At 39.7% G+C, this 13,415-nt stretch overlaps 1 protein-coding gene across 19 annotated transcripts in view; it reads left to right on the top strand.

Annotated features, from left to right (window-relative positions):
* The window catches only part of TMEM241 (transmembrane protein 241), a 181,773-nt gene that overhangs the window by 83,376 nt on the left and 84,982 nt on the right, over positions 1–13,415 (top strand). For 17 of the 19 annotated variants that reach the window (XR_010151862.1, XR_010151861.1, XR_010151868.1 and 14 more), the window contains one exon: positions 1,998–2,091. Coding sequence is in view for 7 of the 19 variants with exons in the window: in XM_063795563.1 (XP_063651633.1) it covers positions 1,998–2,091 (94 nt within the window). In the remaining 12 variants the exon portion in view is untranslated. Of the gene's footprint in view, positions 1–1,997; positions 2,092–2,292; positions 2,519–13,415 lie in introns of those variants that run through there. The other 2 variants (XR_010151867.1, XM_063795562.1) reach the window with 2 other exon arrangements.

Raw genomic sequence — 13,415 nt, 5'->3', positions numbered from 1 at the left:
TCCTGACCTCGTGATCCACCCGCCTCGGCCTCCCAAAATGCTGAGATTACAGGCTTGAGCCACCACACCTGGCCATATCTCACTCTTTGTCTAGCTGGTCAAGAACACATTTCCATGAAGCTTCACGTCTTCCTCAGTTGTCCTGCCTCCAAATGCCAGGAAGAGTTTGGAGCTCCCTTTGCTATGGCTCTGGCCACACAGTGGCACTTTTGAAAATAGTTCCAGTGCAGGCAACTACATCTGTCCACTGCTGTGCCAGCGCCCTTGCTGGTCCAGAGATCTGAAGAGCCATGGAGACCTGGATTCTAATTGTACCTGTGCCCCAGTTCCATTGTTAATAAAGTGAGACTTTGGGGATAGTTAATCTTACTGTTCTAAAAGCCTCTGGTTTCCATTAAGATAGGATGAGGACTGCTATGATTATTTCTACTTTAAGGCAACTGAACCTGAGACAAAAAGGTGGGAAGGGGGATTTGGTTAAGGTTACGAGGGTCAGTAAGCACAGTGAGGAATAGAAATCCAGGCACTGGGTGTGATTGGGTAGGCCTGCTGCTTACCCACGGGCCCTCTTTGCCTTTTGGGTGTGAGTAACTTGACATCTTAATCCATAGCTGTTCAGCCTCCCATGACTGCTGATGCAAATTGGAACAAACTTTGCAGGTCATTAGGGCCAAATAGGCTGAAATACACATGGGGAAACCTAATGCCTGTCTTTAGTCCTGCCCCAAGAATGTGGCTGTGAACTAGTCTAATCTAATGAAGTGAAGGTACACATTTCTGTGACATTTGGCCTTAGGTGTGTTCAATTCAATTCAGTCTGCTTCCAATTCAACCTGACAAGCATTTAGTTAATGTGTACCGTAACTGAGGCCCCATATTAGGCTCTGTTGAAAATACGAAGAGCAGCCCAAGATTGGGCTTTTCCTGCTCAGAGTTTATGATCAGCATTGGAGCTGCGCACCAGTGCCTGTATAAGGTCAGATGGAAGTGTGGCAGTCAAGGGTCTGGAGATGCAAATGAAGTACAACTCACAGGGCTTGCCTCTCTAGCTTGGAGTTACAACTGCAGTCATATCTCTTACTTTGCAATTTTCAAGTTCAAATAACAGTCACACTCAAACCACGACTTGCACATATTTGCATGAAGTCAGCCTTTCTCTCTCTCTCTCACATACACACACACACACACACACACACACACACACACACACAGTCTGTCTCACCTCTTCCCCAGTTGTCCTGCCTTCAAATGTCAGGAAGCATTTGGAGCTCCCTTTGCTTTGGCCTTGGCCACACAGGGCACTTTTGAAAATAGTTGCAGCACAGGCAACTACATCTCCATCCACTGCTGTGCCCTCGCCCTTGTTGGTCCAGACTTCTGAATAGCCCCAAGATGCTGCCCCTTCCTCAGGTTCTCGAGTGGGGATCTTTCCATTCACACACATGTGTAGGCATCATTTCCAAAGCATACCTCCTATGGCAGGACAGCCTGGTTTGGGGGACTTCTGGCCTCAGCCATATGTGTCACTGAAGCCAGCCTTCCCCTTCAGATTCTTTTGAGCCTGGAGGCCAGTCCAGACTCTCTCTTCTCACATGGTGAGTTTCCCTTTGGAAGTCTTTTCCTGCCAGTTTATCTTGCTTGAAAAAAATTTAAGCTCTGCCTTGCCAAGCACCAAAACTCCAGAAGTTCTATGGGAAGGAACAAGAGGTGTTGTCCTCCACCTTTTTTTTCTTTCATGATTTAGCCAGAGGCCTCTGAAATTTCTTTGCACCATTCCTCTAATCAAAATTCTCCCACCATAGCTCCTTAGAAAAGCAGAGCTTAATGACTTTAAAATTTTTTTTATTTTCATCCAGAGATCACAGATCTAGAAAACACAGATGAGGTAGAGGTTGCATAATAATTTGAAATTGATTGGTAAAATGTAGCAGACACTAGTCAGCCATTGGCTAAGGGAAGACAAGCCTCACTAACAAGAGAATCTTTTCTCCTTCCAGTGGATTTTTGGGATTCTTTCTCATGTTCAGTACAGTGAAGCTAAAAAACCTTCTGGCCCCAGGGCAGTGTGCAGCCTGGATTTTCTTTGCTAAGGTAAGAGACAAGAGGGGTGGGAAATTCTCTCTCAAGAGCCTGTGTATCCAAAGATCTCAGAACCTGGGTAATGTGAAGTTGTTTGAGCTTCATGAGACCACTTCTAGGCGCTGTCCCTGAGCCTGATCCTTCCTTCATTCAGGTAACGATTTCTGAGGCCTGCTCATTTTATCAACATGGCATATTTCATCTTTCTTACAGTCCTGGAAGACAATCATGGATAGGCTCCTTATTTCCTTCCTGGAGGCTGTGCAGGTGTCCAGAGCTCAAGTGACTTACACAAGGGGACTCAGTCGATCCAAGGTGATAGAGAAAGGAAGATAGACAAATGGCCAGGTTGGGGCATTTCTATGAAACCTTAGAAAAGGGATTATTCTAAGAACAACCTCTGTGTATCCGAATGACTATGGGGGAAGCATAAGATAAAGTGGTGGGGGAACCACAAAGAAACAGAAGGAGCGGGGAAGTGGCTGTGGGATGGCCAATCTTAACTGAAACATGGTGGGGCCAACTTCTGTTGGCACGTTTCATTTCCTTAGTGCCTGTGAGGGAGGCAAGTTGTAGAGCTCCAGATGCTGCTTTCAAGGAGTAAGCCTCCTTAATTAATTAAATTTAATTTAATCAAATCATTATTTAACTTGGGCTTTTAGTCATCTTTGTGTTTTATGGGTTGAAGTTTCTCCAGAAAAAAACCTCAAACATTTTGCTTTGAAAATAAGATTTTTAATGATATTTTCACCCCCATGCATTTTTTTGTTTGTTTTTGTTTTTGTTTTGTTTTGTTTTGAGACAGGGTCTTACTCTGTTGCCCAGACTGGAGTGCAGTGGCATGATCTCAACTCATTGCAACCTCTGCCTCCCAGGCTCAAGCGACCCTCCTGACTCAGCCTCCCAAGTAGTGGGATTACAGGTGTGCGCCACCACACCCAGCTAATTTTGTATTTTTAGTAAAGATGGAGTTTGACCATGTTGGCCAGGCTGTTCTCAAACTCCTGACCTCAAATGATCCACCCACCTCAGCCTCCCAAAGTGCTAGGATTACAGGTGTGAGCCACTGTGCTCGGCCCACATGGCCTATTTTTTAATAGCATTAATAATTCCAATTCTAGCAGAATGTAAAAAGTAGCTGAGATATTGATTTCTGGCATGACAGAGTGAGGAGGTTGATGAAACCTCTTCCCAAAAAACACCTAGAAAGCTGGAAGAAAACTCAAAAACATCCATTTCAGCTCCCTAAAAATTGACCAAATATATGCAATAAATTGAGACGCATTTGTTCATGAAAACTATTAACCTTTGGGTAGGAACAGAACGAATCTGTGGTGTTTTTGCCTATCATCACTCCCATTCCCTCCTCCCCAGTGTGATAGTTCAACCAGAGCAGGCTAGGCTGTGAAAACCAGCAGCCTTACCACCACTTCCAAGAGGGGTTCACTCTGTTTGGAGGATTGTCTGTTAAATAGGCCAACTCGGTGGTGCATGAACACGAAAGGCCAGTAGCTTTACTAGCTTGAGTTGATAGTCCTCTTTGGAACAAGCAGTGGACCAGTGGTCTAGTGGGGGACTTAATAGGTAGTTCTGAGAGATGAGACAGCAATCAGGGGCTTGATTTTTTTTAATATGTCCCAGATTGAACTTAGTCTGTGTATATGAGCAGTGGTGATGGAACAGGCTCACATATTCCTGGCCAGCAGAGCCTGCATACACACACAGAGGAGCTGTGAAAGAGCTAGCAGAAAGTAAAAGCCAGGGCAGATGTGAAAACAGCCTGGGGTTTGAATGTGCTCTCCCAGCCCGCACGCAGAGTCAGTAGCAGGGAGAAGCCTTTCTGGCCCAAGGTGTTGGAGCAAAATTTTTGACTAGTCTTTGCCAGAACACTAAGCTATGCAGACATGAGGATGACCCTTAGACACCAGATTTAAAAATAAAAACAAGAAAAAAATTTGAGTAAAGACATCAGCAGCTGTAGCTTATATGGGAGACAGATTTCACATTCACAATTTAGTCCAGGAAAATCACTAAATAAGCAAAACAACAATAACAACAAATCTTGTGGGGAAAGTCAGATTTCAGAGTTGCTACCGTATGTTATGTAAAAGGGTCTGTATTCAACAAAAACATGAGAGACATTCAGAGAAGCAAAATGTGATCTGTGTATAGTAAAAAAGTGGTCAGCAGGAACTATCTCTGGGTGTCTGTCCTCAGAAGTAGGATTTAGCCTAAAGAGTCTACAGAGCAGCTATTTAAATTTATTCAGAAATCAAAAGGAAACCATGTTTAAAGAAGCAAAGACTCGGTGAATACAGAATCTCAATAAAGAGATATAAATTATTTACAGAGAGGAAAAGAAAGAACCAAATGGAAATTCTAGAGGTAAAAAGTACAATAACTGAACTGAAAGTTCTCTAGAGGGACTCAACAGATTTGATGTGGCAGAAGAAAGAATAAGTGAACTTATAAGTTCTTTTATAAGTACCACTTATAAGAAGGTAAAGCAAATGAAATAATTCAATCTAAAAAAATAGGTTTTTGTTTTGTTTTGTTTTGTTTTTTGAGATGTAGTCTCACTCTGTCGCCCAGGCTGGAGTGCAGTGGTGTCATCTCAGCTCACTGCAACCTCCACTGCCTGGGTTCAAGTGATTCTCCTGCCTTAGCCTCCCGAGTAGCTGGGACTACAGGTGCCTGCCACCACGCCTGGCTGATATTTTGTATTTTTAGTAGAGACGGGGTTTCACCATGTTAGCCAGGATGGTCTCGATATCTGACCTCGTGATCCACCTGCCTTGGCCTCTCAAAGTGCTGGGGTTACAGGCATGAGCCACCGTGCCTGGCCAAAAAACAGGTTTTTTTTAAATTGAAGAAATGTGAACAGAGCCTCAGAGACCTGTGAGACATCAAATATAGCAACAAACATATGTGTAATAAGAATCCCAGAAGAGAAGAGAGGGTTAGAACAATATTTGAAGAAATTAATTTGTTGAAAAATATTAATTTACAGATTCAGTAAGTTCAGTGAGTCCCAAGTAAGATAAACAAAAAGAGATCTAGACACATTATAATCAAACTGTTGAAAGACAAGGAGAAAATCTTAAAAGTGGCAAGAGGGAAATTATTCAACATATATGGGGGAACAACAGTGCAATTAGTGGCTAACTTCTCATCACAAACAGTGGAGGCCAGAAGGCAAGTGGGGTGACACATTCAACATGCTGAAAGAAAAACCTGTCAACCAAGGATTTGATATACAGCAAAACTATTCTTCAAATATGAAAGAGAAATAAAAACATTCCTAGATGAATAAAAACTAAGAGATTTGTTGCTAGCAGCCATATCCGTAATTACATTAAATAAGAATAGACTAAATACCTGACAAAAAATAGAGACTGTCATATTGGATTTTTTTAAAAACAAAACCCAGCTATATGAGCTATATGCTGTCTATAACAGTTATACCTTAAAGTAAAAGACACAAGTAGGCTGGAAGTAAAAGGATGGAAGAACCACACAGACAGTTACCACAAGAGAGCTGGGTATAGTGGCTATATTAAAATCAGACAAAATAGACTTTATAACAGGAAATATTACTAGAGAAAAAATAGGGACATTTAATAATGATAAAAGTGTTAATGCATTAGGAAGATATAACAGTTCTAAATATATATACACCTAAAACAGCACCCCAAGATATGTGAAACAACAAGTAATAGAAAAGATAGATTATTTAACAATACTAATTGGAGATTTCAATACTGCACTCTCAGCAGTTGACAGAACAACTCAGTAGAAAAGCATGAATATAGAAGTACATAGAAGACTTGAACAACACTATCAACCAATTGACATAACTGACATTTATGTGACACCCCACCAATTGATTTCAGAATACACATTCTTCTCAAGTGCACATGGAATATTCTCCACAATACGTAGTATGCTGGTTGACAAAACAACTCCCAAGTTTTAAAAGATTGAAATCATATGAAGTATGTTCTCTGACCATAGCAGAATTAAATTTGAAATTCACAATAGAAAAAAATCTAGGAAAACCCCATTTATTTGGAAATTAAATATACTTCTAAATAGTTTGTAGGTCAAGGAAGAAATTACAATGGATATTAAAATTTTTCAATCAAATGAAAATAGAAATACAACATATCAAAATTTATAGATGCAGCTAAAGTAGTGCTTGAAGGGAAATTTATATCTGTAAACACCTATGTCAGAAATGAATGAAGGTCTCAAATCCATAACTTATGCTTCCATCTTAAGAAACTAGAAAAGAAGAAAGGGCAAACTAAATTCAGAGTAAGCAGAAGGAAGAATATAATAAAGTTTAATGTGGAAATTAATGAAATAGAAACCAGAAAAATAATGTAGAATATTAATGTTGATTCTTTGAAAACATCAGCAACATTGACAAACCTCTGGCTAGACTGACCAAGAAAATAAGAGAAAAGAGGCCAGGCATGGTGGCTCATGCCTATAATCCAAGCACTTTGGGAGGCCAAGGCAGGAAGATCACTTCAGCCCAGGAATTCAAGACCAGCCTGGGTAACGTAGTGAAACCCCGTCTCTACAAGAAAAAAATTTTAAATGATTAGCTGAACATGGTGTCACATACCTGTAATCCTAGCTACTTGGGAGGCTGAAATGGGAGGATCACTTGGGAGGTCAAGGATGCAGTGAGCCGTGATCACGCCACTGCACTCCAGCCTGGGTGACAGAGTGAGACCCTGTCTCAGAGAGAGAGAGAGATAGGAGAGAAAAGAGAGAGAGAGAGAGAGAGAGAGAGAGAGAGAGAGAGATGCAAATTATCAAAATTGGAAATGAAAAAAATGATGTTACTACTGATCCTATAGAAGCTAAAAGGATTGTATATTGTAGATAACTTCAGATTTTGAATAACTTTATGACAGAAAATTAGTCAATTTAGATGAAATGGGCAAATTCCCAGAAAGGCACAAATAAGGAAAACTGACTCAAGAAGAAATGAAAAATCTGAATACATCCATAACAAGTAAATAAAAATAAGTAATTTAAAATCTTTCTTAGGTTTTTAGGAAAAGAAAAGCTCAGCCCCAGTTGGCTTTATTGATGAATTCTATCAAATATTTAAAGAAGAAGTGTTTTAAAACAAATTCTTTTAGAAACTAAAGGAAGAGGGAATAACTCCCAAGTTATTCTATGAGGTGGGTTACCCAGCTGTAAAGCCAGATAAAACAAATAATAAGAAAATTACCAATATTCCTCATGAACACAGGGACAAATATATTAGCAAAATCTTAGCAAACCAAATTTGGCAACATATAAAAAGAATTATACACCATAATCAAGTGAGATTTATCTCAGGAATGCATAGTTGGTTTAACATACAAAAATTAATTAATGTAATACCTTGTTTTCACAGAATAAAGAACAAAAATACATGATCATTTCAATAGGTTCAGAAAAATCATGACAAAATCTAGCATCTATTCATTATAAAAACTCTCAAAAAACTAGTAATATAAGAGAACCTGATAAAATCTGTGAAAATCCTGTAACTAACATTATCTTTAACAGGGGAAGACTGAATACTTTCCCCCTAAGATCAGGAGCAACATAAGAATGTCCACTTTCACCATTTCTATTGAACATTGGAATGGAGTTTTTAGGAATGCAATAGGCAGTGCAATAGGAAAAAAAAAAAGCATCCAGATTGGAAAGGAAGAGATAAAATTGTCTTTATTCACAAATGAGACCATCATATATATAGAAAATCCCAAGGAAACTATAAAAATAGTTGAAGGCAGGTTGTGGTGGCTCATGCCTATAATCCTCGCACTTTCGGAGACTGAAGTGGGAAGATCACTTGAGACCAGCCTGGGCAATATAGTGAGATCCTGTCTCTACAAAAAATAAGAAAAGTAGTCTGGCATGGTGGCATGTGCCTATAGTCCCAGCTACTCAAGAGGCTGAGGCAGGAGGATCGCCAGAGCTCAGGAGTTTGAGGATGCAGTGAGCTATTGTCACCACTGCACTCCAGCCTGAGTGACAGAGCAAGACTTTGTCTCTTAAATAAATAAATAAAACTAGTTTTACTTTAAAAATATTTTTTTTTTGTAGAGATGGGGTCTTATGTTGCCCAAGCTAGTTTCAAACTCCTGGCCTCAAGCAATCCTCCCATCTCAGCCTCCCAAGGTGCTGGGATTACGGGTATGAGCCAGTGCACCCAGCTCAAAGTTTTATATATTAGTAATGAAAAGTCATGTTTATTAAAATAAAATTAAGAAAACAATTCCATTCACAATAGCATCAAAAAGGAAAAAATACTTTGGAACTTAACAAAGAAGTATCACATTTATACATTGAAAACTATAAAACCTTTTTGAGAGGAATTAAATAAAATCTTAAAAAATCAAGAGATACAATATTGTTAAGATGGAAATTTTTGCTAAATTGATTCAATGTAATCCCTGTCAAAATCCCAGCAGGCTTTTTTTTTTTTGGTAGAAATTCACAAATTTATCTAAAATTTATTTGGAAATGCAATAGCCAAAACAATGTTGACAAAGATAAAGTTGGGGGACTTAAATTATGTGATTTGAAAATTTAGTACTAAGCTAGAATAATCAAGACATTATGGTATTGGTGTAGGGATAGGCATTTATGGTCAACTGATTTTCAACAGAGGTGCCAATCACAATGAGGAAAGAATTTTTTATTTTATTATTATTTTTTTTTTGAGATGGAGTCTCCCTCTGTCGCCCAGGCTGGAGTACAGTGGTGCGATCTTGGCTCACTGCAACCTCCGCCTCCCGAGTTCAAGCCATTCTTCTGCCTCAGCCTCCTGAGCAGCTGGGATTACAGGTGCCCACCACCATGCCCGGCTAATTTTTGTATTTTTAGTAGAGACAGGGTTTCACCATGTTGGTCAGACTGGTCTTGAACTCCTGACCTAGCGATCCACCCACCTCGGCCTCCCAAAGTGCTGGGATTACAGGCGTGAGCCACCGCGCCTGGCCAGGATTGTTTTTTCAACAAACGGTGTTGGAGCAATCAGATATCCATATACAAACCAACCTACAAATAAACAATCTTAGATCCTTGCTCGCCATCATTAACTCAGAATGGATCACAGACCTGAATGTAATGCTAAAACTGGAAAACTATCAGAAGAAAACATAACAAAAAGCCTTAATGGCCTTGGGTTTGGCAGATTCTTAGATATGACACCAAAAGCATAAGTCATAAAATAATTGATAAAATGTAGTTTACTTAAAACCTTTTACAATTCAAAAAACACCATTAAGAAAATGAAAAGGTAGGCTGGGTGCTGTGGCTCACGCCTATAATCCCAGCACTTTGAGAGGCCAAGGCGGGCGGATCACGAGGTGAGGAGATGAAGACCATCCTGGCTAACATGGTGAAACCCGGTCTCTACTAAAAATACAAAAATTAGCCAGGCGTGGTGGCGGGCACCTGTAGTCCCAGCTATTCGGGAGCCTGAGGCAGGAAAATGGCATGAACCCAGGAGGCAGAGCTTGCAGTGAGCCGAGATCGCGCCACTGCACTCCAGCCTGGGCGACAGAGCGAGACTCTGTCTCAAAAAAAAAAAAAAAAGAAGAAGAAAAAAAAAGAAAAAGAAAATTAAAAGGTAAGCCACAGCCTAGGAGAAAATATCTGCAAATCATAATGTCTGATAAAGGAACTATATCCAGAATATATAAATAATTCTTACACCTCAATGAGATGACCTACAACCCAATTTTAAAATGGTCTAAAGGAAAGCAGTTTGTTGATTGCTGAAAGAACTTAAAACAGAATTACCATTCAAACCAGCAATCCCATTATTGGGCATATAGCCAAAGGAATGTAAATTGTACTACCATAAAGACACATGCACATGTATGTTCATCACAACACTAGTCACAATAGCAAAGACATGGAATCAACCTAAATGCCCATCAATGGTAGACTGGATAAAGAAAATGTGGCACATATGCACCATGGGATACTATACAGCCATAAAAAAGAATGAGATTGGCCGAGCATGGTGGCTCACACCTGTAATCCCAACACCTTGGGAGGCAGAGGCAGGTGGATCACCTGAGGTCAGGAGTTCGAGACCAGCCTGACCAACATGGTGAAAATACAAAAATTAGCTGGGCGTTGTGGCATGCACCTGTAATCCCAGCTACTCTGGAGGCTGAGGCAGGAGAATCACTTGAACCTGGGAGGTGGAGGTTTCAGTGAGCTGAGATAGCGCCATTGCACTCCAGTCTGGGCAACAAGAGCGAAACTCCATCTCAAAAAAAAAAAAAAAAAAGAATGAGATCATGTCCTTTGCAGCAACATGGATGGAGCTGGAGGCCATTATCCCAAGCGAAACAACATAGGAATAGAACACCAAATATCGCATGTTCTCACTTATAAGTGGGAATTAAACATTGAGAACACAAGGATGCAAAGAAAGTAACGGTTGACACCGGGGCCTACTTGAGGGTGAGGGATGGGAGGACAGAGAGGATTGGAAAACTACCCGTTGGGTACTATTCTTATTACCTGGGTAATGAAATAATCTGTACATCAAACCCCTGTGACATGCAATTTACCTATATAACAAATCTGGGGATGTACCCCTGAACCTAAAAGTTAAAAAAAAATACAAGTTAAAAATAAATAAATAGGCCAGGCTTGGTGGCTCAGACCTGTAATCCTAGCACTTTGAGAGGTGGAGGTGAGCGGATCACCTGAGGTTGGGAGTTTGAGACCAGCCTGACCAACATGGAGAAACCCTGTCTCTACTAAAAATACAACATTAGCCAGATGTGGTGGTGCATGCCTGTAATTCCAGCTACTCAGGAGGATGAGTCAGGAGAATCGCTTGAACCCAGGAGCCAAGATCACGGCATTGCACTCTAGCCTGGGCAACAAGAGTGAAACTCTGTCTCAAAAAAAAATAAAAATAAAAATAAAAAATGTAAATAAATAAAATGATAATGTTGAGGCCAGACATAGTGGCTTATGCCTGTAACCCAGCACTCTGGGAGGCCGAGGCAGGTGGATCACCTGAGATCAGGAGTTCGACACCAGCCTGGTCAACATAGTGAAACCCTGTCTCTACTAAACATACAAAAATTATCTGGGTGTGGTGGCGCACGCCTGTAGTTCCAGCTACTTGGGAGGCCAAGGCAGGAAAATCACTTGAACCCAGGAGGTGGAGGTTGCATTGAGCCAAGATTGTGCCACTGCACTCCAGCCTGGGTGACAGATCAAGACTCCATTTCAAAAAAAAAAAAAGATAATGTTGATACTTATAAAAAATAAAACTGATCTAAACACATGAACAGATATTTCATAAAAGAAGATATCTAAATGGTTAATAAGTACATAGGAAGGTGTTTGGCATCACTAGTCATTGGAGAAATGCAAATTGAAACCATGATGAGATATCACCACGCACCCACTACTATAATTTTTTAAAAAGGTACAGACAGTGCCAAATGTTGGCAAGGATGTGGAGAAACCAGAACATTCATAAATTGCTGGTAGGCATATATACAGCCACTTTCAAAAACAGTTTGGTAGTTTTCGAAGATTAAACATAAAGTGACTACAACCTAGCAATTCTATTCTTAAGAATCTACCCAAGAGAAATGAAAATATATGGCCACAAAAAACCCATACATGAGTGTTCATATTAGCATTATTCATAAGAAACCCAAACTGGAAATAATTCTAAATGTCCATCAACTAGTGAATATATAAATAAGATATAGTATATATATATATACAATTTGGAATACTATTCAATAATCAGAAGGAATGGGCTATTAATACATTGCTACAGCATGGATGAACCTCAAAAATATTATGCTAAGCTAAAGAATCCAGTCACAAAAGAATACATATAGTATTATTCAGTTTGTGTGAAATGCCCATAAAAAGGCAATTTTATAGAGACAGAAAGTATACCAGTGGTTTCTTAGAGAAAGAAATTGACTGTGAATAGACTCAAAGGAAGTTTTTTGGCTAATGGAAACTTTCAAACTGGATTGTGGTGATGGTTGCATCATCATTTAAGTTAATTTATTAAATTTGTTCATTAACAATCATTACACTTTATAATAAGTGAATTTTATGGCATGCAAATCATCCCTGAAAACTGTAAAGTAATAGTGCTCAAAGCATAGTGCTTAAATCCTGTCCTTTAGGATTTAGGACATTTTTTTTTCCCTGTGTATATGAGTTTACCTATTTGACAACTAGTTTCAAGTCTCTTTTTTATTTATTGTATTTTTCTTTTCTTCTTAAATTCTGAGGGAAGTTTATAATTTTTCTCTTCAATACTTAATTCAGAAGAGGGAGGATTTTTAATTGGCTGCTGTGGTTTAATGCTAATTCTTCTTAAATGAAAATTGGATTCAATGAGCCATTAAGATCTATCTCTTCCAGCCTCGGGTACATCAAGCAATCTCCCCTCTCTCTCTCTTTTTCCTATTTGAAAATAAGCTTGTGATCCTCCGTGGTAGAATATGTATCCATTCTTTGAACCACCTACACATCAAAACGTGCTGACATTTGAAATACAACAAAATCATACTTAGCAATACAGCATTCCCATGATGTCATTGTGCCTACACTGGGTGCCAGCATGTTCAGAAAGTGACTCAGAAGGATGTTTCAGTGGTGCCAGAGGAGAATCGGGCTTATGTGAAGACTAAAAAATACACAGGGAGGGAGGTCGTTAAGGGGGCCGAGGGGCCTTCTTCACTGCTCCAAAAGGACCCATTTGGGGGCTGTTTTCGAAGATGTCACATCAACTTCATCAGTTCCAAGTTCTGAGAGAAGGCATCCGTGTCTGTCTCTGGTCCTCACCTTTTTCAGTATCTTCCTCAGATCTGAGAATACTTAGCGTGGGGAAAAAGTGCCTTTGAAGTCATTTTAGGTTGTTATCACTATTATTGTCGTTTTTCTCTCTGGGCATTTGAGAAAAAATTTAAGAAGCCAAAAGTATTGGAATATTTAGCAACCCTTTAAAAAATAATCTCTCATTTTGGTAAATTTGGGCATGTAAAATCTAACTGCATCTTCATAAAATCTCAGGATCCCCTCTCACATATGATGTAAAGCACTCAGGCAGAACAAAGTAAACAAATTGAAGAGAAATGCAGGGACGTGTGTAGACGTGAAAGGAAGATGTGGTGTGTGTGAGTTTATAGTTTTCTCCTAGTCAGTTTCTCCAGCAGATTTCAATCCTCACATGAGAATTCTTCCTGGATTGAGTAGTGCCTTGTCTTACTCTTGTTAACTTCAGACTGACTTGAGTTCTCAGCATCACT

The sequence above is a fragment of the Pan troglodytes genome, chromosome 17 (assembly GCF_028858775.2).
Source record: "Pan troglodytes isolate AG18354 chromosome 17, NHGRI_mPanTro3-v2.0_pri, whole genome shotgun sequence".
NCBI lineage: Eukaryota > Metazoa > Chordata > Mammalia > Primates > Hominidae > Pan > Pan troglodytes.
The sequence above is the reverse complement of the archived record's forward strand: the minus strand, read 5'-3'. Positions and strand labels throughout refer to the sequence as shown.